The sequence below is a fragment of the Gorilla gorilla genome, chromosome 3 (genome assembly GCF_029281585.2).
Source record: "Gorilla gorilla gorilla isolate KB3781 chromosome 3, NHGRI_mGorGor1-v2.1_pri, whole genome shotgun sequence".
NCBI lineage: Eukaryota > Metazoa > Chordata > Mammalia > Primates > Hominidae > Gorilla > Gorilla gorilla.
In genome coordinates this window covers 10366688-10388880 of record NC_073227.2, presented here as the reverse complement: position 1 = coordinate 10388880, position 22193 = coordinate 10366688, and the positions used below count along the sequence as shown (strand labels likewise).

Below are 22193 nucleotides of genomic sequence, written 5' to 3'. Positions count from 1 at the left end.
CCAGAAGAACTGGAGACAGAAAGCACAGGGCCAGGTTAGCAACCAAGTGTCTTTATTTTTCGGAAAGTTCGTCGCTGGGTTAACAAAATCGCACCTGCCAGTTTGGGTGATGCCTCTGGCCACCATGCACTGGGCCCCAAGAAGAGACCACCCTGAGCCATGGCCCTGCAGGCAAGCAAGGGACAGCTGCCCGGACTCAGGGCCCAGTAACAGTACAGAACGAACCAACTGAATTCACGGCTTCCCTCCAAGCTTTGAAAGGTAGCAGTCCAGGCTATAAAACTCTAGAAGCATTGCGTAAGAAGTGTTAAGTCTACAGCAAATACATCTTGTAAAAACTCAATAAATTATATATATAGATATATATAAACTTGTAACATCTAATAACATCGGAACCTGCACGCAGGGCCGGCCCCTCCCTGGAAACCGTCTCCCTGCCTGGGACACACAGCAATTAGAAGAATTTGTATGAAAATACCAGCTTGCTTTGAAGTCCAAAAAATAAATCTCCTAAAGGAAAATCCTATAGAAATCTAATTCTCCTGAAAAAGGACAAAGGAAATAAAATATCTTCACTGGAATCACCTCCAACTATTAACAACCTTTTAGGCTTGGAGGGGATCCTCCAGCTCCGGGGCAGGCTGGACGTACATTCTTGGCCGTCCCTCTATCGGCGGGATAAACCTTCTCGGTTGTCAATAAGTTAAAAATTAAAACTCTCCGCCATGTGGCTGGCTAAATGCTGGAAGTGTTGGGGTGTGGGAACAAGAGTGCCAGGGGCCCATAAATAGCTTTACAAATATACAGGTCCAGTTTTAAAACAAAACCGGTGCCAGAAAAGGCCCTGGTCCTCTGCTTGCATGGGTGAGACCCCCCCCTGGGGCCTCCCTCCCCACCCGCCCCGCCCAGGGCCATGCCTGCCTCCTGTGCCCCCAGGGTCGCAGGCCTCCGTTGTACCAGCCTTTTCCTCTTCCATATATTTTATATATATGTATGTATATATACCATATACACAGCATCTATTTATAGAAATGTACACTAGTTTCCGGAATAAACCTTTTGCATAAAAGGTAAAGGCTCCCATCTTCAGGTACCCGTAATTTCAGTCTCTGAGGGGCAGGGTGGGAACTGGGAAAGCCTGGAGGTGGGGAGGCGGTGCCACTAACACCCCAGGCACAAGGTGCTGGACATGTGGGGCTTCCCTGCAGGCTCAGCTTTGGGTGTGGGAGGGGCCGAAGCCCACCCTGTGATGTCCCGTGGTGCAAAGGCAGAGGCCGGAGCCATGTCGGGCCCAGCTCCCTGCCCCACGGGGGTCCCACCGGGTGGGCCCACTTACATTCTGCACTGGGTACCCCCAGAACAAAGGCCCCTCGGTGCTGCAGCACCAGTCAGGAGGCCGTTGCACAGCAGCGGGGACACCCAGGGTACCTCTGCACCTGGAGGCAAGATACACACGCACACACGCACACGCGGATGTGCACACACACACACACACACGCACACGCACAGACCAAAGCTCTGTGTAGCCGTCTCTCCATCTGCACTGAGTCTCATGCCGGGGAGTGGCTGTGCACCAGCAGCAGGGTGGGCTGCTAGGGACCCCCTCACATTGTTGGGGACCAGTGGCCCTTCACGTCCGCGAGCCCCCACTGCTGGGTGGGGCCGGGGGCAGCAGGTCGTGGGCAAACACGGAGTCGTCCCCTGAGGAGCTGGAGCTGGGGGTGTCCTGGCCACCCGGGGAGTACTGCTCGAAAGGCGCCGACAGGTCCAGGTACTCCTGCTGGCGGGAGGCGGGGTGAGCGCTGTGCCACCGAGCCCCTGTTCGCACAGCCGCCTCTGTGCCCAGGCTGTGCCCCAGAAGGCCCGCCCCACACGTCAGCACTCTGGGGGGCAGGATGGCCGGGGACGGCAGGGGGAGGGGCATAGGCGGGTGGCACCAGGCCAGAGCCAGCACTCACGTCGGTGGACGTCACGGTAAGGACACGGTCCAGGTCCTCCACCAGCTGCTTGAAGGTGGGCCTCTGGGAGGGCGCGGCATGCCAGCACTCCCGCATGATCATGTACCTGCGGGCAGGGCGCTCAGGAGTGAGCCCCGCCGCTTCCCACCTTATTCGGGAACAGCCTGAAGGGCTGCCAGTCCCTCCCCCGCCCAGCCCCGGAGGGACCCCCACCCCTGAGGACCCAGTGGAGGGCCAGGGATGCCACTCACAGGTCGTGTGTGCAGTTGGCGGGCTTGTCCATGCGGTGGCCCTCCTTCAGCAGCTTGAAGAGCTCCTCCACAGGGATGCCGGGGTACGGGGAGCCCCCCAGCGTGAAGATCTCCCAGAGCAGGACCCCAAAGGACCAGCTGCAGGGGAAGGTGAGGTCAGGCTGTCCTGAGACTCCCAGGACAGACACCTGGGCGGGCACCAGGGGAATAGGCCAGGGCTGCACACTGCTGCCCCCAGGGAGGGGTAGAAACCACACCCAAGAGCTCCAGGGCACAGGCCTGGGGGCTGCAGCTGGGGTCCTGGCTCTGCCCAGTTCCCGCCTCCACCCCTGAAGCCTGAGGTCTGGAGGACACGTACACGTCACTCTGGTGAGTGTAGACTCGGTCAAACAAGGCCTCAGGTGCCATCCACTTCACGGGCAGCCGGCCCTGGGAGGGTGTGGGAAGGCGGTGTTGGCGCCAGGCGTCCTCCTGGCATGACCCCCACCCCCTCACCCCAGGGCCGGGCTCACGTTGGTTGTCTTCTTGTAGTAGTCGAGGTTGTGCACGTCCCGGGCCAGCCCGAAGTCTGCAATCTTCATCACGTTGTCCTCGGTCACCAGCACATTGCGGGCAGCCAGGTCCCTGTGGATGCACTGGGGAAGGGGTGGGAGGCAGGGTTGAAGCCTCTCCACCTCTCCCCGCTGCTCCCAGCATCTCAGGGCAGGGCCCAGCCTACTCCACCCACACCTGCCGCCCTGCTCACCTTCTGGGAGGCCAGGTACTCCATGCCCCGGGCCACCTGGTAGGCACAGGACACCAGGTCCTTGAAGGTGAGCTGCTCCTCGGGCGGCTTGCAGGTGTCGAAGGAGTAGTCCAGGCCCGGGGGCCGCCGCGCCCGCAGGAACTCCCGCAGGTTACCCTTGGCCGCGTACTCCACCAGCACGTACAGGGGCCCTGGGGACACGGGCTCCTCAGAGGGGCTGCCAGGCCCAGGAGGGCCGCCCACCCGGCACCACCGCCGCTACCACACCTACCGCCCTGCGTGCAGGCGCCCAGCAGGTTGATGATGTTTTTGTGTTTCCCGATCATCTTCATCATCTCCATCTCAGACACCAGGTCCGACAGGTCCTTGTCAGTGGCATCGTCTGTGCAAGGAGCGGGGGGCCTGTGTCAGGCAGCGGCGGCGCCCCCAGCCCTGCTCTGCACCCCTGGCCGCCCCCTCAGCCCTGCTCTGCACCCCTGGCCGCCCCCTCAGCCCTGCTCTGCACCCCTGGCCACCCCCTCAGCCCTGCTCTGCACCCCTGGCCGCCCCCCCAGCCCTGCTCTGCACCCCTGGCTGCCCCGCCAGCCCTGCTCTGCACCCCTGGCCGCCCCCTCAGCCCTGCTCTGCACCCCTGGCCGCCCCCTCCTCACCTTTCAGCATCTTCACGGCTACGGTGACAGGCTTGGCGGCCCGGTCCTTGTCAATGCCGATGGCCTCCGCCATGACCACCTGGCCGAAGCAGCCCTCCCCAAGGGGCTTGCCCAGGGTCAGCCTGGCAGTGGAGGCAGAGGGGCCATGAGTGTGCAAACTCGCCCACTCTCAGCCCACCACGGTCCCCACCCCAGCCTGGCCCAGAGCCACCACCTCCAGGAAGCCCTCCATGCTCCCCCTACAGCCTGCTCATAAGGACGAAGAGTGTCACCCACAGCCTCCCGCCCTTGCTGCCCCTCCAGACAGGGCACCTTGAGAGGGGCAGTCCCTGCCATGCACCCAGTCCCAGGAGCATCTCCACAGAACCCCAGCCACACCCAACATCCGCCACATCCCTGACGGCCCCTAAACCCAGCCAGGCCTCTGACTGGTGGCTGTTTCACCCCCACCACCAAGCCCCCTACAGCCAACGCTGGCCCTCAGCACCACTGACCGGGCCCGAGACAGCTCCCATTTGGGGTCGGCAGGCAGCTCGAGCTCGGAGACATTGGCCAGCGTGGGGCCCTCCCCTGAGGACAGCCTTGCGATGCGCACCAGTGGTGTGTTGGAGCTCATGGACGCGTTGGACTCCAGGGACACCTGCTTGGGTCAGCAGGGGCAGGTTGGCGCCGCGTGGGCGACAGGGCGTGGAGGTACAGCTGGGGGTCAGTGCTGGGCCAAAAGGGGGGGCGTTCTGACTTCCACCAGCATTGAATGAAGATTTTTAGAATGTTTCGTGCCCCAAAGTACCCTAGGCTCTACATGGTGAGCAGAGACAAGGAGAGGGGAGCCCGCCTGGCTGCAGAGAGGACTCACACAGCCCAGGACCAGCGTGGGCCGAGGGGGGGGCTCCAGGAGGCCTGGCGGGCAGGCAGCTCAGAACCTGGTATCTACTTTCTGTTACCTGTCGCTTGAGCGGGAAGCGGGAGATCTTGTGCACGGTGGGGGAGCCCAGGCCTTTCTTGGGGGGGCTGCGCAGGCGGCAGAGCGTCACAGCCGCCACCACCAGGATGAACAGGAAGAAGCCCACCCCGTAGCTGAGGATGCCTGCATACACACTGCCCGCCTCGTCAGCCTCCACCAGCTCCTCCTCGGCTGCAAAGACATGGGCGTTGAGGCCTGGCCTGGCCCCCCCCCACGGGGCTCCCATGGATGCCCCTGGCCCAAAGCCACAGGTACCACTGGGAGCGGGAGGGGGCTCAGAACCTCAGCACCCGCCTTGTCTGGAGGATCTCGCAGTCAGTAACGCCAGTGAGTCTAGAGGGCCAGACCCTGGAGAGGAGGAGCCCAGCAGAGCCAGCCAGTCCCACACCGCCACCAGGCGCCCGGGAGACACCAGAGCCACAGGAGGGGCCTTTTGGGGACCCAGATGGGAAGTGGGCTCGAGGGGGCTGAGGGGGCCCCTCTGGGACCAGGACCGGGCCAGGCCAACTTTGTCCCCACACTGGGCACAGGGCCAGGAGTGAGGGCTCAAGGAGCGGGACGGCCATAAGTCACAGGATTCCCGTCCGTCCTGGCAGCTTTGGCGTGTCCCGAGCCAGCGTCCCCCAGACAGTGCGGAGCAGCAGGAGCAGCAGAAGCCGGTACCTGGCAGCACCACCAGCCACGCAGAGTGATGAGAAAACCCAATAGAATTGCCCGCCAGACAGGTGTACTCCCCGGCGTCCTCAAAGGTGACGTTGTGCAAGGAGAGAACCTCTAGCTCCTTGTCGGTGGTGTTAGCGCCCGCCGTCTACAAAGAGAGAGCAGAGCGATAGGCGAGCGCCAGCACCGCCCTGCGGGCACCGCACAGAGTCCACACGGCAGGATCCAGCCGCTGCAAGGAAAACGCCGCCACCACCAACTCCTCAGCCACCGCCAACTTGGTCACCGCCACGCGGCCGAGGGCCCTCCGCCTGGTACACCGGTACTGAGCCCGAAGCCAGGCCCCTCCACCGGCGAGTCCTCTGTCCCAGGTGAGCGGCAGGCGGGCAGGCAGCATGCGGGTTAGCGCAGAGCCAGGCGGGTGCAGGTGGAGGATGGACACAGGGACACACAGGCTGCAGAAGCGAGCAGGCAGCGGGCGAGGGTGGAGAGAGGCGCAAAGGAGTGCTCACAGACGGCACGGAGCCAGCCCGGTGGGCACCGGGCACCTCCTGCGGGGGTCGCAGGCGTGCGGGAAGGGTCGGCGCAGGCCACAGGGCTCGAAGCGGGCGGTCACCGTGGAGGCTGGAGCTGCCAGCCTTGCCGAGGCGGCCCCGAGTGGAGCGCGAGCCAGGGGCGGGAGCGAGCAGGGCTGGGCGTGCGGGGCGTGCAGGGCGCGCGGCCAGGGCCTTGGAGCTGGAGCTCTTGTGCCGGCCGGCATGGGACAGAGTCGTTACCTGCTCGGGGCCCGTGAACGCTCAGCCAAAAGGCCTTCTCGGCCACGCCTATGAAATTGGTGGCTCGACAGAGGTACTCGCCCCCGTCCCGCTCCGACACATTGGCCAGGCGGAGGCGCACGTCGGCCTCCACACTCTCACTGATCCAGGACTGCGGGGACAAGAGACCCGGCTCAGGCACGCCCCTGAGGCAGCCCCGCCGGGCACGAGGCAGGATGTGGGAGACCCCCAAGGTACAGATCGAGGCTGGGCTGCGTCAGCCCCAAAGGCTGCCTGGAGGAGGCGTGGAGGCACTTCGAGGTGGCTGTGGTTTCACAGGATGCACGTCTCTGCCTCCACCCCAACAACCCAGCCCAGACCCTCAGACAACCTCTGGTCACTGGCCTGCCCTCCCCCGGGCTCTTGCAGAACCTGTACCCTGGACAGGGCCCGAGGCGGCCTCTCTGGGCGGGGTCGGGACTCCACCCTCGCCCTGCACCTGCTCCCCGCCCCCACGAGACCGTCTTCTCTCTGAACGGATGTTTCTCTTTGGGCTTTGAGTGTCGCAACCGTCCCAATTCAGTGGCCCCCACCCGGCAGCCATGGGAACAAAGCTAAGGGCTTCAGGAGGCGGGCAGACAGTGAGCTTGGGCCCCACTGCACACAGCTGACGAGAGCCAATCGGCCAGGTCGGGGCTCAGCCACCGCCTCTGAGGTCCAGAGGGGGCCTGGAGGGCTTGGCCACACTGCCCTGTCCTGGGGCACCACTGCTGCCCAAGCTGCACCCACCCCCAAGAAGCCCGTGGGCAGCTCCATGTCAGGGACTTCAGTGGCTGAGGTTGGCTCTCTGCAGACACGGAAACGGGTCCTAACGCAGCTGCCTATGGCCCTGAGGTGTGGGGTGGCTGAGACGTGGCCCCACAAGCAACCCCACAGCTTCTGCCCCCGAAGCTCCAGCCCGTAGACCCAAATCCTCACGCAACCCCCAGCCAAGGGGCACCCTTGGGGCCAGCCCAGGAGCCCCAGCGGCGGCACCCACGTGCACACGGTGGCCCACCTTGAGCACGGTAACGTAGGGTGTGCCGTCCGGGCCCACCTTGCTGCCGTTCACCTCCACGTGCTTGAGCCACTGGATGTGGGGCTGTGCGTCACTGTACACCTTGCAGTGGAACTCCACGTCACTGCCCAGCACCGCCGTCTGGTTGGCCGGCAGCCCCGCCTGCAGGATGGGCCGGTGCGGGGAGCGCTCTGTGGGGGCAGATGACGCTCAGGGGCCACCCCCTCCCTCACCACCACCGCCACTGCCGCCCCCGCCCCCACGCTGCCCCAGGGCCCTCACCCAGCACGTCCAGCGTGTACGTCTGCCGGATGCTGCCAAACTTGTTCTCCACGACGCAGGTGTAGTTGCCGCGGTCCGAGGGCACCACGCTTTCCATGACCAGGCTCCACTGCTGATGCCGCAGCTGCACCGGGACGCGGGCGGGCGAGTGAGCGGAGGCAGCGACCACCGCTGCCTGCCAGGCCCAGAGCCACCCCGCCGCACCCACCTTGATGCCTCCGATGCGGTGCTCGCCGCGGAACTCCCTGCCGTTCTTCAGCCAGGAGATGGAGGGAGTGGGGTTGCCGGCGGCCGGGCAGCGGAAGCGGACCGTGTTGGCGGCCGGCACGGCCAGCAGCTTCTTGTCCATCCGCTCGGGCCGTGTCCAGTAAGGGGCCCCTGCGGGCCGAGGTGCGTGTGAAGGCCATGACCCGAGTGGGAGCAGAGGCCCCTCTGAACAACCCCCTTCCCAGAGCTGCCCCTGCCCACCCCCAGCCTCAGTTTCCCATCCTGTGTAGGAAGAGGGCGGGATGAGGTTCCCAGGAGCCTCCACATCTTGTCCCCTCCCCAGGGCTTTCTCAGAGCTGGGCCGTGTGTCCCCTCCCCTCCCCTCCAGGGTGCTCTGTCCGGACCTGTGAAGTCACAGGGCACAGGGCACTGTCCAGGGGAGCCCACCTGCCCAGAGAGGCGTGCCAGGGCCAGGCCCACCAACGGGGAGACTGAAGACCCAGGGGGCAGGCCCATGTAGTGGACAAGCCAGGACCTGGGAGCAGTTTACCAGGAGAGGAGCCCAGTCGCCTGCAGAGCCAGGAGCCTTGGAGGCAGCCGGGCAGCATGGGCCCACGGGAATCAAGACCCTACACCACCCTCTGCAGAGCTCCAAGTCTGGCGGGCACCCAGAGACGGTGGCACCCTGGAGGCCCTGCCTCCTCCCATCTCGATGTCCAGGGCTCCCACCACCCCTCTCACAGCCCAACTGGTTTTTCTCCTTCCTCAGGGCTGGTGCTGCCTTCCTGCCGGGACTCCAGGCAAGGATGGGCTGGCATTCCCCAGGAGGGAAGCAGCCCTCCCCTCAGTGAGCTCACTGCCAGCCCCCTCCAGGGACATGCCCAACAGGGGCACTGAGGCCCAGCAATCAGCAGTGTGGACAGAGGCTGGAAAGAGGCACCCCATGGTGCTGAGCTCCCTCCCAGGCCTCCTGAAGACCCCCAGGGTGAGTTCCCCCAGCTCAGTTTCTCTCATGGACTCAGCCTCCCCTCCTCACCTGCTCACCCCACTGGCCCAGGGACCCAGCCCACACACCATCAGTCCGCAAGTCGTAACTGCCCCCCATGTCTGTGCCACGATGACCCTCATCACCTGCACGCACTCCCCTCAGAGCTCCCTCCAAAACCAGAAGCCCCACCTCCCCGCCCTACAACTTGGCAAAGTCCACCTGCCACCATTCCAGGCCGGGACGCCAGGCATCGTCCCCGACTGCTCTCTCACAGCCACAGCCCACCAACCAGCCACCCTCCTGCCAGCCACCCTGCCCGCCACTGGTTGTGGCAGGTGTCCCGGCGCCCTCAACCCGGGTCCATCCACCCCACGACGGCCACCTGAGTGCCCTGCCCTGCTGCGCTCATGTCTGCGGGGTCCACCTCACCTATAGCCAACACCAGAGCCCCACAGGCCAGCCCTGGCCTCCTCCTGCTCCTGGAACCCCCAGGGCCCTGTGCCTCGGTCTCCCCATCAGCAACACGGTGTCCCCTTGCACCCAGCCCTGCCACCAGGGTCGGGCATCTAGAGCCATGTCAGTGGCCCAGCCCCTCCTGCATCCTGAGGGGACCGGACCTTCGGGTGACCCCAGGGAGGTCGTTCCGGGGCCTTAGTCCCTCAGCTGCCTGTGGAGGGCAGGGCTTGGCGGTGGCAGCGGGCCCCACCCCGGCTGGCCTGAACCCTGGACCCTGCTCCCACCTGTATCCACACCTGTGTCCTCAGCCTCGTCCTCCCCGTCTTCGTCATCTCCCGAGGATGGAGCGTCTGCAAGGCAGAGATGGCCGCATCCAATGTCCAACCTGCCCCAGGAAGCCCCCAGGTGCTCCTCCCAGATGGGGCAGGGTCCCCCATTTGGGCAGCACTTCCTGGGGGTGCCCTCCTCTCCACCAATGACCACAGAGACCCCCAGCCGCTCCTGACCCACGCAGGGACTCAGGGAGCCCGGCACTCGGCTCCTTTCTGTAGCTGGCGTGGCCCCAGAGCTCACCTGTCACCCGCACACTGAAGTGGCACAGTACACGCTGCGTGAGCCGCTGCCGGCAGCTGTAGGCCCCGGAGTCCTCGTGGGAGGCATTCAGCACCTGCAGCCGCTGGGGCCCCACCAGGACACGCTCCGAGGGCACCAGCCCTGCGCCATCCTTGACCCAGACAGTGGGCCCCATGGGACCACCCCCGGGCGGGGGACAGCTCAGCTCCACAGCATCCCCGCTGCCGAAGACCAGCTGCTCCTGCTGGCCAGGCTCTGGGCCCGGGACTTCTGTGGGCAAGATGGGCGACCATGAGGCAGGCACCCCCAAACCCGGCACCATTTACAGACACAGCAGTGGAGGCCTCGGCGGCCCTGAGTGAGGAAGGCTCTGACCCAGATCCAGGGTCCCACCAGACCAGGGGCTGGAAACTGTGTCCCAAAAGGGCCAAAGGTCTCTATCTTCAGCTTTGCCAACCAGTCTGTCCCAAGGACTCCGGTCTGCCTCGGTGTGACAGCCGCCTTCCCCACACAACCTGCAGCCAACCCCACAGCGGTGGCCCCATGACGCTTCACTTATGGACATGGAGAATTCAAATCTCAAAGTGTCACAAAGTGTGACTCTTCGTTCTTTTAATTTGTTCAATTGCTTGGAAACAAAATCCATGCTTGTCTCACAGGCGGCACCACAATGGGCAGGTGCTGCGGGCAAAGGGGACAGGCTGCCCTTTGCTGGCCTCTGACTGAAATGGAGCTCAGAGGGGGTGCCAGGGTTGGCCAGCCAGCCCCCTCGTGGTGCAGATTCACCCCAGGAGGGGTCCGTCCTCAGTAGCCCCCGCACCCCATATGGGCCTGAAAAGCAGTTCAAATGGACAGCCAGGGAACAGAACAGGCGAGAAGGAAGGAGATGCAGGGTCACGTGGCCGTGTGGACGGATCTGGGGGGCGATGCGCGGGTTCACCAGGCAGAGCACAGGCCGGAGCAGCGCAAGGGGGCCGGGGCGGGGGTGGGGGCTCCCTGGGGTGGGCAAGGTTCTGTATCCTGCAGCTCCTGTGGAAGCTCCACACAGCGGTCACGATGGAAAACACACCGAGAAGAGCAAAGTACAAACATGGCGCTGGGTCCGGCCAAGTGGGTCTCACAGGCCGGGGAGTGGGGAGGCCCAGGCGGGCCCTCAAGGGGGCCGGGGGGTGGAGTCCTGCTGCCTGCAGGGGGACTGGGGCCCCCTCACAGAGGACGACCAGGCTGGGGGCAGGAAGCTGTGAGAGCCAGGGCAGGTCAGCAGCCCTGGCCCCTCCCTGGGGGCTGAGAAGCTGGGGTGGGGGCCCACCCAGAGGGGCAGATGTGCAGGTGGCCCCTGGGTCCCTCCCCAGTAGCTGCCCAGCTCCCCAGAGCCACCAAAGCCTGTGACCCAAGGACACACCATGGGCAGGGCTGGGGGGACAATCGCCCCTAGGCCTCCCTGCCAGGGCCAGACAATGCATGCAGGCAGGCGTCCTGGGCTTGGGGCCGGGACGGGGGTGGGTGGTCCCCCAGGCAGCCTCCTTCTTCAGACCCAGCTGGGCGGGTTGCGCCATCACTTGTCATTCTACAGACGCGTGGCCTAGATTCGGGGGCCCAGCTGCCCACTCTGGCCACACCAGTCCCTGGCTGCCTGGCCAGGCCCTCTTCTGCCCAACCCACCTGATCCAGCCGCACGCGCCCAGTGCCCAGGATGACCCTGCCAGCCAGAAGGGCCCACACTCATCCCCTGAAGCATCCGAGGGAGCCCTCGCCCCACAGGGACCCACAGCTCAAGGACTGCCCCTGTGGGGACCCCGCAGTCAGGGGGGCTCCTGGCCTGACCTCCAGCCCTCCGGTCCTGGCCAGTGTCTTGTGGGGACCACCCAGAGCTGGGAGCTGCTCGAGGCCCCCCAGAAGGCCGAGAACAGGCTGGTCATGGCAGCCTCAGCTGCAGGCCCTGGCCCAAGGGCAACAGCCGGTTGGTTCCGGTTTGGTCTGAGTGGCGACAACAGGTCAAGCCATCCACACAAGTATTTGCTTCAGCCTGGTCCAGCACGGGGGGACGGGGGACACAGCAGCCCTAGGCCAGCCACACCGGTGGCCATCTGCCCGTGTGTGGTGGGGAGGGTGCAGCCCTGACTGCCCCCCCACTGCCTGCCTGCTAGGTGCCAGCAGAGGCCAGGGCACCCCAGCAGGGGCTGGGTGGCGAGCACCAGGTGAAGGACAGTGTGACACGGGGCATGAATGGGCACTATAAGTTCAGGGTCTGACTCCCACTGGGAAGTCAGCAGTTGGGTGGAGCCCCCATACCCGACCCAGCTGCCAGGCATGGGGAGAGCTATAGCCCCCCAGCAGCCCTAGGAAGGGTTCTTTCTTTCTTGATCAACAAAAGGGAGGCCCCACTGACACCACACAGACACTGGTGCCCAAACACATTGGAGACAAAACTCCTGCTGTACCCAAGGCAGGGTAGGAGGCAACGCGTCCCACCTCCCACCCTTCTATGGATCTCACAACACGTGCTCCCGCCGGCGCCCCAACCTCACACAGTGCCGACCTCAACTTGGGCTCCACATGCCAACGACAGCCCTCTGCTGTGTCCCAGAGGGGCTGTGCTGGACCTGGGGGGCGTTTCCTAGTCCCAGAGTCTCCACAACTCTGCCACTCACTGGTCCTGTACCTCAGTTTCCCCCACTGTGGCACAAAGTAAAAATCCCACCCCACAGGCCCAGGAGCTCAGGGAGGGCACCAGGCCCTGAAATGGCTGCAGGAGTGAGGGTAGGGGTGAGAGGCGCTCCCTGCCCTGGGTCTCTGGCCCCAAGACTGATGTCCATTAGGCCAGGGTGCTGGGGACGGCCAAACTCTGGCCTGGGGAACCTTTCTCCAGGCTCTGGGTCTCTGCAGTGGAGGCCCAGTGCATGTGAGGGAGCATGGGTGAGAGGATGGGGGGGCCTTGCTCCATCATAAGCCCCTCGGGTTGACCCCAGAGAACAAGGATCAAATCCAGACTCGCTTCCGGAGCTGGCTGCCCCAGGGGTTTATTTGGGTTTTGGGGTGAGATGAGGGCCTGGGGTCAGGAAACAACACATTCTGGTTTCGGAGGCACATGAAGTTCTCTGCAGCTCTCTGGGGTACAGGAGGTATTGCCAGGTAGGAGCTATAAAATAGCCTAAGAGGAGGGGGCCCCCAAAAGTCCAGCCTCCCTATCTCCCCACCTGGAGTTTCACAATAAAGTCAGGAAAAAAGGGATCCGGAGGCTGGGCAGGCTAAAGAGGGCTTGCCAGGGTTATCTGGCCTAATCCTTCAAACAGCCTGCCATTATCAGTTCTCTTGGACAGGTAAGGAAACTGAGGTTCGAAGAGGGCACCTGAGCCTGAGCTGGCAGCCTGGAGGTCCAGGCCGACCCCTACCCCACCAAAGGTAGCTCCACTCCCGGCTCATTCACTCCTGAATCACTCAGGTGAGGGCTGCATGCCTCCCTAGATGAGGTGACTTCAGACCCCCCTCCTCCAGGAGACCCCAAGCCCCTGGGCTCCCACTCAAGCTCAGCTGTAACAAGGGGTGCCCCAGCCCCAGATCTAGCCCCAAGTGAGACCTGAGGGCTGGGGAGCTGGGGCGTGGGTAACAAGGGTTCCTAGGCTCACACAAGGACCCGGAGGCCAGGCTCAGCCCAGGTTAATGAACCACCCAGAGGCCACGCGGCTCAAAGTCCAGCCCTGCAGAGGAGGAGTGGGGGAGGCTGCAGCCAGCACCTTCGGGAAAGGCCCTGCACCCCCATACCCCTGCTGGGTGGGGTGGGACTGTGGGAGAGCCGACCTTGTCTACCTCCCTGCACCCTGGGGGGTCCCTCCAAGTCCCAACCAGGAATACGGCCCCCTGGGGAGATGGGGGCTGTCCTGGCAGGGCCTGGGATGGCCAGGGCAGTCCAGTGGCCAAAACCTTTCCCGCCGCCCTTGACCCCTGCGAGCCAAGGCTCCATAATTTATGTTCCCGGGCAAGCGCCAGCCTAGATCTCAGTACATTTCACGAGGTCTTTGTATTTTTACTGCCCGGCCCATCTTGTTAAGGAACCGGATTAAGTTTATTGACCGATCAACTCACTACCTGTTTCACCAGCTCCACTGCGGGCGGGGGCGCCGCTCCGGGGGAGGGGTGGGCGGGGCGTTCCAGGAGCGACTGGGGGAGGCCCCGCGCGCCCGCAGGGGGTCTAGGAGAGGCCTCGCAGCCTGGCCGCCGCCCTTCCCCGGGGCTGGCTGACATTCCCGGGCCGTAGGGAGTAATATCTTTATCTGAATGAGAATACGAAAGCCAAGCTCCCCCCGCGGCCGCCCCTCCGGCACCCCTGGAAGCGGGGCCGCCCGAGCAGGCGCTAAAAGCGCGCGCTGACCTCCCGACGGCCCCTGTCACGCCGCTGAATGACACGCACATTCAAGCGCCGGGCCACTTTCATTCATAAAAAAAATGACATTGTTCCGGGAGGCTGCAGCCGCCGACGGAGAAAGGGGCGCGGGGGCGCGGGCGGGGCGGCCGCCATCTGCCTCGGCCCTCCAGGCGCCCTCCCCGGCCCGCCGCGCCCGCAGTCGCTCACACCTCCCCGCGAGCCGCCATCAATGCGCGGTCTGTGGCCGCGTCGAGGTACAAAGAAGCGGCTGTTCGGGCCTGGGCCCGGGTGGGGCGCGAGCTCACCGGGCCAAGGCCTCCCTCCGCGCGGCCGCCGGGCTGGGCTGTGCGCGCCCCCCTCGCCCGTCCGGAGCCGGCAGCGGGTGTACGCGGCGGCGGCACCGGAGCTCTCGGCCCGGCCCACGAGGAACCGCGGCGCGTGTGCAGGTCCGGCCGGGCGCCCCTTCCCCTCCCCTCGCCCCGCGGGACCTCCCTTCAGACCCTCGACGTCCCGCGAGACCTGTACCGCCAGCCCAGTCTAGGGCCCGCGACGCTGGGACACGCGCCCCTCGCTTGCCTGGAGCTCGGCGCGCACCCACGGGGAAGCGCCCTCGGCCCCCAGGCAGGGGCAGGGTCGGCAGCGGGGACGCTGGAGGCTGCTGCCTCTTCGGGCGGGCAGGGGCCGGGCTTCGCTGACGCGCACTCCCACCCTCAGAAGTCCGGCCTCTCGCCTTGGCCGAAGCTGGCCACAAACTGGGGCCCGGGGGAGGGGGACGCCAACAATGGGAACTTTCCGTCTGCGCAGAACCCGAATAACAACAGCAGGAATCGTGGAAATGGGGCCCCCCGCGCCCTCCCGACAGGCCAGGGCTAGGGAGCCGCAAGGGATCGGGGCTGCGGACGCCAACCCCCAGCCTGGCTCCCCGTGGTGGCCTCGCACTTGGAGGGTAGCTGCGGCTCCGGGCGCCCCATAAGTCGCCGCGCTAGCTCTGGCCGCGCTCTCCGGCAAGGAGGCAGCGGAATCCGGGCTCTAACCCCGGGGCGTCACTCACACCCGGCGGCCCCTCCGACCCGGGGCCGCTTCCCGTCCCCAACGCCTCTGCCCGCACGGGCCGGCCTCTCCCGTGCCTAGTGGGTCCCTTCTTACCTGCCGCTCGCCCCACGACGCGCTGCTCCGTCCCCAAGGACTCCGAGGAGGCGCCGGCCACGATGGCCACGGCCACGCAGAGCGCGAGGGCGCAGGCAGGGGCGCCCATGGCGGGGTCGGGGGCCGCGGCGTCCTCAGGCAGCGCGCGCGGGCATGCTGCCCCCCACGGCCCGGCGCGGGCACCGGCGGGAGGCGGGCGCCGCTCGGGAGACTGCAGGAGGAGGAAGGCAGCTCGTTAGAGGGGCGGACAGGGAGGAAAGCGGCGGTGGCCGGCTCCTGCGTCCCGACCCCTCCGACCCCCAGCCGCCCCGCCCGCCGCCGCCGCCGCCCAGGGCTCCCGGGCCGCCTGGCGCCGGCCGCCTCCTCCCCGCCGCGGTCCCTCCCTCCTCCCCCTTCCCTCCCTGGCTGCTGCAGAGCCCTCCCAGGGCGGCGGCGGCGGCAAACTTTCCGGCGCGGGAAGCCCGCGCCCCGGCCCGGCCCGCTGCAGGGACCTCTGTGGTTCCGCGACAGCCGCGCCCCGACCCCTCCGCGAGCACCGTTGGACCCCTCCGCGCGCCTGCCCGGCCCCAAGCACCGACCTGGCGAGCGCCGGAGCCCGGCTCGCTACGCGCGGCTCCCGCTCCGGCTCGCTGTCCGCGGGCCCAGCTCCCGCCCCGTCCCTCCGGCCGGCGACCCGCCGGTGCGTCCGTGCGACCCGCAGAGCAGGACCGCGCGGGGCCAACTGCCCGCGACGCCGCCGCCACCGCGCACTGAGCCTGGGCTGCCCCGCGCGCCGCAGCCAGTGGGGGACGGTCCGCGCCCCGCCCCTGGCCCCGCCCCGGCCCCGCCCCGCTCCCGCCCGGTCCCCGCCCGGCTCGCGGGGGCGCAGGGCACGCCCCCTCGGGGCGGAGCGGGGCATCCGAGGGGGCGTGGCCGGGCGGGGGCGCCCGGCGGTCTCGAGGGCGTGGGATCCGGGGCAGGCGGGCTAGGCCCCCAATCGCACCGCGGGGCGGCCCAGGGGGCGGCGGGCACGGGGCGCACCGAGGGCGAGGGCAGGCCTGTGTTTGCATAGCGCGCAGCTCGGGTCCCGTGGGGCTGTGCTCAGGAGCTCAGAGGGGAGGTCTCGGCGGGGGTCGGGATGTCAGGAGGCTTCGCCGAGATGCCGCGGAGCTGAACCCTGTGTGGTGTGAGCGGCAATTCCTCAGGTGGAGGAGGGCAGGACGGCATTCCAGGCTGAGCCTCCCGTGTGCGCGGCAGGTCTGGGGCAGCCCGGCGCGGCCTGCGTACCTGACTGTCGAGGTGCAGAGGCTGCTTTGACTGACCTGGGGCCGCATGCAGCTAAGCCGCCTGAGAGCCCCGCCCGAGGGGTCTCTACCCCCCGCCCCCCAAGGACACAGGCCTGGGGCTGGCTGCCTGCCCGGCCTAGGATGAAGAGCAGGGGCTGGATACCCCTGGCTTGGGGAGCACAGCCCGGCTCTGAGGGAGGGTGACAGAGAGCTGGTGGCAGAGCCTGAGCTGGCCCGAGGTTCTGGGCTCCACGGGGTGGGCTCAGAGTCCAGCTGAAGAGGGTTGGGACTGGTAAGGTGGGTTCCCAGGAGGGGAAGGTGCTGCCCTGCGGGGGACGCTGGGGGTGCCTGGGTCCCCTCACCCCACATGACTGTTGGCTTCTGTGTCCACCCTCACAAGGAAAAGGCCATCTGCTCCCACCTTCAGGCAAAGCCCAAGGAGGTCCGGGGCCCATGGGAGCCAGTGAGCTGGCCGGGAGGGCCGGCCGGGTCTGCTGCCTGCCTGGCTTGTGGCTTCCAGGACTGGAGGTGCTCATCAGGCAAATGGGCGCTGAAAGCCCCTCAGTGACTGGCTGCCTGCTGACCCCACCCAGCTCATGCACAGCCTCACCATGAATCTCCCAGAGGCCAGGGTGTCCCTGGGCTGACCTCAGGGACTTGGAAGGGCCCTGCTCCCAGGAAGCCCTCATGCCCACCCCTCTGTGCCCACCTGGTACCTCAGCACCTGTCCTTGGCCACCCTCATTTCCTGCTCTGGCCAAGCCCATGTCCCCAGACCGTCTCGGGGCCCAGGCTCACCAACCTCCAAGTGCACTGTCCAGCCCCCTCCAGTGTACAGCCCCAGGTCACTGCCAGCCAGGTCCCCTCCCAGGACACCGTTCCCCAAGGCACAGCAGCAAATTGGCCCTGCTCTTTTTTTTTTTTTTTTTTTTTTTTTTTTTGAGAGGGAGTCTCGCTCTGTCACCCAGGCTGGAGCGCAGTGGCACAGTCTCAGCTCAAGCAATCTCCGCCTCCCTGATTGAAGTGATTCTCCTGTCTCAGCCTCCCAAGTAGCTGGGATTACAGGTGTGCACCACCACACTCAGCAATTTTTGTATTGTTAGTAGAGACGGGGCTTCACCATGTTGGCCAGGCTGGTCTTGAACTCCTGACCTCAACTGATCCACCTGCCTCAGCCTCCCAAAGTGCTGGGATTGCAGGTGTGAGCTCTCTTAACCAACTAAGTCATCAGGTTCTGAAAGCACCAGCATGCGTGTGGGTCCTGACCTGACCGTCTTGCCCCTTCCCCTGGGGGACTGGATGGGACTGTGGGAAGGAGCTCATGCGTGGACAGGTCTCCCTCAGGGAACAGCTACTGAGCGGGGCCCCTCCTGTAGGCAGAAGGGCTCAGTGGAGCTGTAGGCTCCTTTCCCAGTACCTCCAAGAAGGACTGACTCCCTCTGCACCCATGGCCACGGGTCTCTGGGAGGGGAGCATCCGTGCATCTGTGAACACATAGCTTTCTGCTTTCTTCCTCACCAGGATCCTCTCCTTGGCAGAAATGCCCAGTAGGGGTCTGTTCCCCATGTGTCCCTTCCCCAGCCCCTCTCCCATTTGTCCTTGAAAGCCTGATCCTACAGACCCTATCTCTCAGGGTCCCTTGCTCTCCAGCTTCTGGGTGGGTTTGACCAGTGGGCAGTGCTGGCAGGAGGAGGGACTGGGGACCAGGCACTTTCACAACCCACTCCCTCCCTTTGTCCCCGCAGCCCTGGCCCAGGCCCACCACCTCTCCCTCCGGTAGCAGCCGGGGACTCCTTTGTTCAGTAGCATCCTGTATTTCTAGGTTGCCCTCACAAATTACTGCACACTAGTTGACTTAAATTTACTTTCTCATAGTCTGGAAGAGCAGATGTCTGGAATCAAGGTGTAGGCAGGGCTGCACTGCCTCTGAAGGCTCCAGGGAAGATCTTTCCTGCCTTTTCCAGCTCCTGGGGGCTCCAAGCGTCCCGGGGCTCCAAGTCCCTTGGCTCGCAGCCGCATTGCTCCAGCCTCTGCTTCCCACTCTGCTATCTTCTCTTCCATCTCTTATAGGAACACTTGTCATTGGATATAGGGCCCACTTGGATAATCCAAGAGGATCCCCCATCTCAAGATTCTCACCTTAATTACATTTGCAAAGATCCTTTTCCAAATACAGTCACGTTCACAGGCTGCAAAGGGTGAGGACATGACAATGTCTTTTGGGGGCCGCCGTTCTGCCCACTACGCACTGCGTGGCAGCTGCCTCCTCTGGTGCCCTCCACATTCTGAATGGCTTCTCCAGTGGCACTGTCTGGGAGCAGTTAGGTCAAAGGGCAGGAGCATTTCCATGGTGCCGCTAATTTTGCCAAATTGGTTTCAAAAGGGTCCTAGTGCCGCCACGGCCACCAGCAAGGAGTTGCTGCCCACTCTGCCCCAGGACTGTCAGGGCCACGGGAGGTCTTGCCTGAAAGCTCGGTTTAGTATTGTCTGAATAACTGTATTGTTCAAATGGATCACTTCCAAGCCCACAGGTGCAGGTGGCATTCCCCCGACACTGAGGTGAGGCCAGGCCGGCTGCTTGACTCCTGAATTTCGGTGACTCTGCACATTAGCTGTCAGTAGCCACGATTTCATCACAGTGCCCTTGCTCAAGCGTTTCCACAGACCCTTTGCAATATTACCTGGCTTCATCCTCGTGGCACCTGATGAGGTAGGCCCTTCTGGGGCCTTTGGGGCAGGGAGGGCAGGCGAGGACTGGGGGAGCCTGTTGAGGGTCCGCATGTGCAGGAGGCTCCAAGCAGGTGCCGGCCGGACAGGAACTTCCCATCTGCTGGACTCCGGTTTACACCTCCCTACCCACTCCCCCTGCACCCCCACCCACCTCCTGAGGCCCACACCCAGGGGTCCCCCGTTAAGGTGAGTATGGGAGGCAGGGGCCGAGACAAGCGGCGCGTGCGGCTGACGGCCCGGCCCAGCCCAGCCCTGGCGGTGACTCAGAGCTGGGCGGCCTGGCTTGCTGGGGCCTGTGTGGGTGAGTGGCAGAGGGTGCCTGGGAGGGAGGCCCATCCTGGGTGCAGGGCCTCCGCAGGTTGCCCATGGCCCCGCTCACACCCGCGTCTCCTGCGTCTCCCTTGCAGGTACTCAGAAAATGGCAGAGACGCCTTCAGCAGAGAGGACGTTCCCAGCACAGTCTCAGATCCACACCGCCTGTTCCCCACAGCACTCTGGGCAGGCAGCTGCCGCCTTTCCCGACAGGGAGGTGGGCAGGGAGGCCGAGGCTTGGAGACCTGGAACCCAGGGCAGGCGAGCTGCCAGAGAGAGCCTCCTGCCCAGCTCCCCTCTGGGATCAGAACCTGGCCTAGGGCTGGGGCTGCTGCGGGGAGCTTCCCTCGGCCCTGCCATGAGGCTGAGTGGAAGGACAGGGGACACGGAGGTCCAGAGTGGGTATCAAGTCCCTTATGCCCATGGGACCCCCTGGGAGCCATGCGATCTCCCCTCGGAGCTCCCCATCTCCTACCACCTTCCCCAGGAACCACTAGTGCCCTTCCACAGTGGCAGGGCACAGGGTTGGGTGCCAGGGATCAGGGCAGGCCACCATGGGATGGAGGAAGAAGGGCCCCTGGGTAGCCCTGCTGAACTGGGCTGGGCTGTTAGTGGGGCTATAGCTGTTATAGTTTATGGGTAGTTTCTGCCTTCTATTTTATTTTTGAGACAGGGTCTTACTATGCTCTCCAGGCTGGTCTTGAACTCCTGGGCTCAAACAGTCTTCCCGTCTCAGCCTCCCAAATACAGGCATGTGCCACCATGCCTGACTTTGCCTTTTAAATTTATTCTCACAAAATTTGAAAAGTATTAAAATAAAAAAACAAACCTTGATTTGCTCATTATAACAGAAATGAAATTTTAAAGAACATGAAGAAGAAGAAAAAATATTCCAAAATCCCTAAGCCAACGCAGCTAGCAAGACCCTTAATTTTAGCTCTGAGCTTCCTGGCAGGCTGAGGAAAAAGGGTAACACCATGAGTCATGAGCTGCTGGGAGCCTGTTGTCTTGGATATGCCGGGACAGTCCCAGTTCAAACATTCTGGCCTTTTTGCCGTTTGGTTCACTCAGACCACTAGACCTCAAGTTCTGACTTTGGTTTGGAAAATGTGGCTGCTCCCAGATGAGCAAAGAAAGGAAACCAGAGCTGTCTGCAGACACAAGAGAGAGGTGTAGAGACGGGGGCGGGGGTGAACGTTCAGGCTCCCCCTGGGCTCCTGCCCCAGCCTGGGAGTGGGGGAGGCCCAGCTCCCTGCCTGGAGTCTGGCACAGGAGGGCGGCTCGAACCATGTGGAAGCAGCAGGAGGTGGTGGTGGGGTCCCCCACAGGGGTGGGTGGGGCGGGCAGTGGAGGGCTGGCCAGGGAGGGGTTAAGGCTGGGCAGCTCCCAGGATGGCGGGGGCCAGGCCGGTAGCCGCTGAGCAGCTCAGAATCTATTTTCCTAAGCACTTGGCATTTGCCTGAAACCTCAAGTGTATTTTCCCTAAGTTTTATTTTTTCTTTGACCCCAAACTCTGGTAAATTTAAAGGAAATTTAATTATGGTGTTTTGGGTCCATTTACACTTAAACCCTCTCAGCATTTTTTCCAAGACCCTTTTGGAGTTCAGCACGCCTTGGGAGCCTTCTAAATGAGCGTTTTTATTATTATTATTTTTTGAAAAGGCTTCACTCCCCGCTTCTGCCCCCCTAGCACCAGCCTTCCTGCCAAGAATAAACAAGCCCCGACTCCACAGGCTCCGTCTGAATTAGGAATCCAGGCCTCGGGGCCGCCGGTCCAACCCCACGTCACACCCTCCTCCCTCCGCGGCCTCCGCCCTCTTCAGGATGCCCCTTCCTCTCAGCCCTGCCCGCCACTCCGGGTGTCACCTGGCCAGCCTCGGCCAGAGCCCCTTCTCAGGGCCTCGCCTGGCCACCCTCTGCCTGCCCGTCCCCAAACCATGGACAACCTCAGTCGTGCTTCCGGCCAGGGCCCAAGAGTCCAGAGTGGCCAACTGGGCCCAGCAGGCAGCTGCCCACGAGAGGCTGGAGATCCCGTCCAGCCCAGCCGGGGTGTGGGGATGGCCCCACCCCCACAAATGGGTTGGCTTGGGGCAACCCCACACCCTGTGTGGTTGAGAACCTGTGGATGGCAAGGTGCGGAGTGCTGGTGGCTCCTGACAGAAACTTCATGCCAGCCACATCACCAACACCCACTTGACAGGTGGGGAAACTGAGGCACAGAGCCACAGGCAGCAGGAGGCGCTCAGTGGCCTGATCTGACAGCCCTGCCCCAGGGAGGTTTCAGCTGAGCTTGGGAAGGGTGGGGTGTTCGCCACAGTATTTAGGGAGACCCGAGAGTGGGCCAGAGCCCCCTGCCCCAGGCCAGGTGCCCAGCGGCATGAGGGACGGCAGCCCTGCCCCACCCGGCCCCACCCCCAGCCACTGCAGGGTGCTGCTCCCGTAAGGCTGCATGGGGCTGACTAGAGGAGGCAGCTGTTTGGCTCTGACCCCCTGGGCGGCCTCCTCAGGAGCCCTGCCTCCAGGTGCAGCCTTCAGCCAGGCCCCCACCCGGCACGTTCAGCAGGGGCACAGGGCCCTGATGCTCAGCCCCAGAAGCCGGCAGATGATGGCGGAGGCTGCGGCCAGAGGCCCTTGGCCTGGGAGTGGGGTCGGGAGGCTCCGGGCTGCAAGTGCAAAGCCTGATGTCTGAGGCGGGTCCTGGTGGGCCCGGAGGACCTCGCCCAGTTCCAAGGTCTTGGGTAAGAGGCACCTGCTGGGGGCCTCAGTCTCCCAAGCTATGAGGGACTCTATTCACGCCTGCTGAGAGGGCAGTGGGGAGAGCAGGGGCAACCT

General features: G+C 64.4%; 1 protein-coding gene across 15 annotated transcripts; it reads right to left on the bottom strand.

Annotated features, from left to right (window-relative positions):
• Nucleotides 1–30: 30 nt before the first annotated feature.
• Nucleotides 31–15820, bottom strand: FGFR3 (fibroblast growth factor receptor 3). 15 transcript variants are annotated; one of them, XM_063705061.1, is made up of 18 exons: nucleotides 15634–15820; nucleotides 15056–15266; nucleotides 9547–9816; nucleotides 9258–9323; nucleotides 7531–7700; nucleotides 7323–7446; nucleotides 7041–7231; nucleotides 6005–6155; nucleotides 4549–4739; nucleotides 4099–4247; nucleotides 3605–3726; nucleotides 3226–3336; nucleotides 2955–3145; nucleotides 2722–2844; nucleotides 2568–2638; nucleotides 2210–2347; nucleotides 1959–2064; nucleotides 31–1780 (listed from the first exon to the last, which is right to left on the bottom strand). In XM_063705061.1, the coding sequence occupies exons 2-18, from the start codon at nucleotides 15162–15164 to the stop codon at nucleotides 1631–1633; spliced, it is 2433 nt and encodes an 810-aa protein (XP_063561131.1). In that variant the 5' UTR covers nucleotides 15165–15266; nucleotides 15634–15820; the 3' UTR covers nucleotides 31–1630. The 15 variants fall into 15 exon arrangements, with proteins under 15 accessions (XP_063561131.1, XP_055240313.1, XP_055240314.1 ...); XM_055384338.2 differs by having other exon boundaries at nucleotides 31–1777; nucleotides 4099–4244; nucleotides 15634–15806; XM_055384339.2 differs by lacking the exon at nucleotides 6005–6155 and adding an exon at nucleotides 5232–5376 and having other exon boundaries at nucleotides 31–1777; nucleotides 15634–15806.
• Nucleotides 15821–22193: the final 6373 nt, after the last annotated feature.

Coding starts and splice junctions, on each gene's coding strand:
- FGFR3 (XM_063705061.1), bottom strand. CDS start 15,164: ATGGGCGCCCCTGCCTGCGCCCTCGCGCTCTGCGTGGCCGTGGCCATC. Junction 2,845..2,954: donor AGTACCTGGCCTCCCAGAAG/GTGAGCAGGGCG, acceptor CCCCTTCCCCAG/TGCATCCACAGGGACCTGGC. Junction 2,348..2,567: donor TACACTCACCAGAGTGACGT/GTACGTGTCCTC, acceptor CTTCCCCTGCAG/CTGGTCCTTTGGGGTCCTGC.